Below are 6,000 nucleotides of genomic sequence, written 5' to 3'. Positions count from 1 at the left end.
GTAACTTTCGCCACCTCCAACGGGATCCCACCACTAAGCACATCTTTCCCTCCCCACCCCTGCCCCTGCTTTCCACAGGGATCGCTCCCTATGTGACTCCCTTGTCCATTCGTCCCCCCCATCCCTTCCCACCGATCTCCCTCCTGGCACTCATCCTTGTAAGCGGAACAAGTGCTACACATGCCCTTACACTTCCTCCCTTACCACCATTCAGGGCCCCAAACAGTCCTTCCAGGTGAGGCAACACTTCACCTGTGAGTCGGCTGTGATGATATACTGCCTTCGATGCTCCCGATGCGGCCTTCTATATATTGGCGAGACCCGACACAGGCTGGGAGACCATTTCGCTGAACACTGACGCTCTGTTCGCCAGAGAAAGCAGGATCTCCCGGTGGCCACACATTTTAATTTCACATCCCATTCCCATTCTGACGTGTATCCACGTCCTCCTCTACTGTCAAGATGAAGCCACACTCAGGTTGGAGGAACATCCCTTTATATTCTGTCTGGGCAGCCCCCAACCTGATGGCATGAACATTGACTTATCTAACTTCCATTAATGCCTCACCTCCCCTTCGTATCCCATCCGTTGTTTATTTATTATTATATATATATTCTCCCTCTGTCCCTCTCACTATACTCCTTGCCCATCCTCTGGGCTTCCCCTCTCCCCTTTTCTTTCTCCCTGGGCCTCCCGTCCCATGATCTTCTCATATCCCTTTTGCCAATCAACTTTCCAGCTCTTAGCTCCACCCCTCCCCCTCCTGTCTTCTCCTATCATTTCAGAACTCCCCCTCCCCCTTTCAAATCTCTTACTATCTTTTCTTTCAGTTAGTCCTGACGAAGGGTCTCAGCCCGAAACATCGACTGTACCTCTTCCTGTAGATGCTGCTTGGCCTGCTGCATTCACCATGTGTGTTGGTTAAAATTCCAGCATCTGCAGATTTCCTTGTGTAGCAGTTTCAATTTCCTGGGTGTCAAGATTTCTGAGGACCTAACCTGGTCCCTATATATTGATGCAGTTATAAAGTTGGCAAGACAGCGACTATACTTCATTGGGAGTTTGAAGAGATTAGGAGTGTTAACAAATACACTCAAAAATTTCAATCGAAGTACTATAGAGAGCATTCTGACTGGCTGCATCACCTGTTGGTTCGGGGCAGGGAAGGTGGGGCTACAGCACAGGACCAAAAGAAGCTGCAGAGTGTTGTAAATATAGTCGGCTTCATCTTGAGTACTAGCCTACAAAGTACCCAGGACGTCTTCAAAGACCGGTGTCTCAGAAAGGGAGCATCCATTATTAAGGACCTCCAGCCCTTTTCTCACTGTTACCATCAGGTAGGAGATACAGAACCCTGAAGGCAAACACTCAGTGATTCAGGAACAGCTTCTTCCCCTCTGCTGTCTGATTCCTAAATGAACATTGAACCCTTGAATACTACCTCACTTTCTTAATATATATTATTTCTGTTTTTTGCATGATTTTTGATCTACTTAATATACATATACTGATTTACTTATTATTTTTTTCTTCTATTATGATTTGCATTGATGTATTGCTGCTAAGATAACAAATTTCATGACACGTGCCTGTAATAATAAACCTGATTCTGATTCTTTTGAAAACAATGCTAACATTGCATTTGACTTCCTCACCACTGACTGTACCTGCAAGTTAACCTTCCAGGTGTTCTGCACAAAGATGCCCAAGACCCCTTGCATCTCAGATTTTTGGATTTTCTCCCTGTTTGGAAAAAAGTCTGCACATTTATTTCTTCTACCAAAGTTCATGACCATGCATTTTCCAACATTGTATTTCATTTGCCATTTTCTTGCGTATTCTCCCAATCTGTTTAAGTCCTTCTGCAACCTGCCTGTTTCCTCAACACAACTTTCCTCTTCAGCAATCTTCGTATCATCTGCAGGCTTGGTAATAAAACCATCTATTCTGTCATCTAAATCACTGATATACAGCATAAAAAGAAGTGGTCCCAGTACTGACCCCTGCAGAACACACTGGCAGCCAACCAGAAAAGGAACCTTTTATTCTCACTCGCTGGCTCCTACCAATCAGCCAATGTACCTTTCCTGTAACACCTTGGGCTCTTAACTTGGTAAGCCATCTCATATGTGGCACCTTGTCAAAGGCCTTCTGAAAGTCCAATATGAACATTCACTGCATCGCCTTTATCTATCCTAATTGTAATCTCCTTAAATAATTCCAACAGGTTCATCAGGCAAGGAAATCATGCTGATTTTGTCATATCTTGTCCTGTGTCACCAAGAACTCCGTAACTTCATCTCTAACAATTGACTCCAACATCTTCCCAACCACTGAGCTCAGGCTAACTGGTCTATAACCTCCTTTCTGTTACCTTCCTCCTTTCTCACACTGTGCATCTCAGTTAGCAGCAGCCCAGGTCAGAGTTCATTCAGTCAAAAGAGAGAGAGATGACAAACGCATTCTTGGCTCAGTATGTGAAATAGAGATGACTGGAGCTCTAAGTGCAAGACTTCCTGGGACAGGAAGTTACGGCCCTAAGTTAAGTATCCATTGAGCATTCAGGCTCTTGAATTTGGAGCTCTAAGGGAGGAGGTTGACTGGCGCAGGATTGCTATATTGAGACAGATTTGGTTGAAAGTGGTGAGCAGATGGCTTCCTGCTGTTTCTGGATCATGTGCTCATGTCAACAGATGATTTAATTCAGGCAAGCAAACACTGCTTCATCCATCCAGTCAGGTATTGTAGAGCAGCCGGTCAAACAATATTTTAGAACAATATTTTATTAATAAACTGCAACATTCAAGCCATGAAGGGCCACAAAGCAGGGGAAAACAGATACTAAACTGCTGTGAAATTTGTTAACTTTACAGCAGCGGTACAATGAAATATATGATAAATAGAGAAAATAATGGAGTTACATTTAGCCTGTACTGTGCTGTACTATTCCATGTCTATGTTCTATTTATAAGCTGTGATACTTGCCAAAGCGGGTGTTACTAAGTACTGACCATGCAGGGTGTCCAAACTTTTGCTTCGGGCCCTTTTACAGTTTCAAAATAAAAAAAGAAAAGATGGAAATAAAAAAGATTTCTTGCGTAAAGTATTAAAGAAATGTGTCATCTTTAACTTTCTGCCTTTTGGAAATCAGTTCATCTTTTACTCGCTTAGCTATTCACAGTAACAGAAATTTTGACCAGGGGTGCCCAAACGTTTGCATGCCACAGTATATACACTACATATTTCTATTAAATTGTTATGTTAAAATAAGTAGTGCAAAAACAGAAATAAAAAGTAGTAAGGTAGTGTTCATTGGTTCAATGTCCATTTAGAAATCGGGGGCAGAGGGGCAGAGGAGAATAGATTTGTGAGGTGCCAACACAGACCATCCGAAAATGGTGGCAGCTCAAAACAACTCACACAGATGTTGCTGAAAAACTTCGAGTGACAGATATCCCAAACATTCACAATTAATGCTGTGAAGGCTAACCCTTAAGTGCACAAACACCCCAACATGTAACCATGTTTGATGTGTTCAGTGACATACAGTAACCTTATTTTCTTGTGTCTGGCTAATGAACACAAGTCCCCTAGTCACTTTACTTTGCAAAGCTGTGCTTCCAAATTCAAATTGATTGCTACTTGGAATTGACATTAAATACTGGGACACCTTCTGTTTAAAACAAAAAGCTCAGCAAAGAATATTTGTTTAAAGTTTAACTTTATTAACAACAACTCTGCCGCCTTAGAAAGGTCATGCAGTTTTGCAAGGAAACTGAACTTTTTTTTAAGCCTCTCAGGCTCTGAAAACTGAAGGTCCATCATAAGTGACAACCAACTCCCTGCAGTTCATGAAAACATCCTTGGCCTCTTCACTATGTTCTCCATACTTCACTCTAACTTTCTCCCCTTCTTTATCCCTTTTATGATCTGCACAGTACTTTCAGTATCTTCCATTTTTTATTTCAGATTTCCAGAAACTGCCTTTTTTTGTTGTTTTTAAGTGTAAACAGATCTTGAGAAGCCACATATATATGTTTATTTTTAGCGTCATTCCCAACAGAGTATAGAATGGGCTGCAGGACAGGTAATTACTCTCCTGGGTACGAACGACTTAATGGACGAGAAAATCTAATGTGAAAACTGCTGCAAGATTCAAACTGCTTTCAGAAGAGTTTGTAGTCCACACGAGTTTATCGATGGAGCTGAGCCCATGCATACAGTGGAGAAGCGAATGGCGTGGCTGTTCACGCACCCTCGGCCGTGGAAGATGGCATTAAGAGTGGGAAAATGAATGTCTGTCCCTCTGCGCTGGGAGGCGTCGGTCAACATGGAAAAAATACCTGTAACGCGTACAGAGGTTGACGAACGACAGGGATTTCAAAACTGCAATTGTTCAAATTTAGTGATTTGTATTGGTGTCAAGAGGATTGATTACACTTTATTTTAAGATTCAGTCAGCAATCTGAGCAAGGTCGGGCAACGCTGCTGCAAATGAGGGTTTATCCAAAAGTCACATCCAACTAACGCCAAAAATAATATGTTGTTGAGAACCGGGGAACCAGAACATGAGAACCGATTATATTAAGTTTTTAGAGCAAACAAACCTGTTGGAAGAACTCAGCGAATCGAGCAGCCTCTGGGGGAGGGTTTCTGGTCAAGGTTCTGCTTCAACTCTTTCCATCATTCACCCTTCCCCAAATGCAGCTGGAGCTGCTGAGCTGTCCAGCAGGTTGTGTGTTGCTACACTCTCCTCTCTGGCTGTTTGTTGTTAAAACACGCAATAAGTGGGCGGAACCACTGGGTGAACCGATCGCTATAACGAAAGTAGAGTCACACTAGAAATCAGATTGTCGAGTTTCTCTGATCGTTGCGGGATCAGCCATGAACTCAAAATCACGGTATTTCCTTCTTTTAGTTTCTTCCGTTTGCTCCTGCTTCGTCTTTTGGATGGGAAGAGAACAGACAAATAAGTTCAGGTACGGAAAAATGATTTGCAAGTAGTTTGACATATTTTCCAAACCGTGGGAGAATAATTTTTCAGAAAAGTCCGTTGATAGTATCGATAATTAAATTGGTACATGGAAATATACTGACGTTATCTCAGCAAATGAAATTTGGTCTGGCCAGTTTACAACGGTATTTAACTTTTTTTGTGAATGAATTGTTTCAATTAGTTTTAGTCAGTTTTTTTCTTTAACTTCTGAAGCATCCTTGGTTAAAATTAAATGTGAAACACTGGCCAACTAGTTGTGCAACGGGAAAGGATCAGTTGAACTGCAGTCCTTAGGTTTCTTTACAAATTCGTCGAATTCCCCAGCGATAAACATCAAATATATTCTTAGGAAATCAGGGATATAGAACAACTGTAGAATGATCTTGAGGTTAAGTGATCAACCGTATTTTTGTTAATGGCGGAGCAGGCTCAGCAGGTTCACATAGCCTCTGTTTCACGTCTTTAGTTGTGGCGCTTAGTGTGATATCACACTTTCATCCTTGCTGCCGCTCTTTGCCATCAAAGAGACTTGACGTATACTTACATTACTGGAGGAGGCATTTCATTCATACAAATATGCTGTTCCGATTGTCTGCTTGTGGTCTTTGGAGAAACTCATTGCACAGTCAGTCTCTATATTGCCATATAACCCTCTTATAACTGTTACAAATCCCATGAAAACATTTTGTTTTCAGACCACTTAAAGTATTCTACCCATAAATGATGGGGTGAATGATCACTGAGTTATTGTGGGGCAAATGCATTTTCTTGAAGGCTACGGACTAGGACATCTCCTTCTATGCTACAGTTCAGCTGTAAATAAAATCCTGAAATTTCTTTACAGGTGCTTTATTTTGTAATATAAATTAAGTATAAATTATGTTCATTTAATTTTATGTTACATTATCTTTGTCATGTTTGTAATGTACTATACTGCTGTTGCAAATAGCTAATTTCTATTTTGGTATGTACTATTAATAGGTACGTAAGTGTAACAACTTAA

The 6,000-nt window shown here is 41.4% G+C and overlaps 1 protein-coding gene across 1 annotated transcript in view; it reads left to right on the top strand.

Moving 5' to 3' along the window:
• Positions 1–4,859: 4,859 nt before the first annotated feature.
• LOC134343620 (alpha-2,8-sialyltransferase 8F-like) overlaps positions 4,860–6,000 on the top strand; it is an 84,091-nt gene continuing 82,950 nt past the window's right edge. Inside the window, exon 1 of the mRNA XM_063042387.1 lies at positions 4,860–4,980. Coding sequence (XP_062898457.1) covers positions 4,886–4,980 — 95 coding nt within the window. The 5' untranslated portion in view covers positions 4,860–4,885. The remainder of the gene's footprint in view (positions 4,981–6,000) is intronic.

Source organism: Mobula hypostoma, chromosome 3, assembly GCF_963921235.1.
Source record: "Mobula hypostoma chromosome 3, sMobHyp1.1, whole genome shotgun sequence".
NCBI classification, from domain to species: Eukaryota; Metazoa; Chordata; class Chondrichthyes; order Myliobatiformes; family Myliobatidae; genus Mobula; species Mobula hypostoma.
The sequence above is the reverse complement of the archived record's forward strand: the minus strand, read 5'-3'. Positions and strand labels throughout refer to the sequence as shown.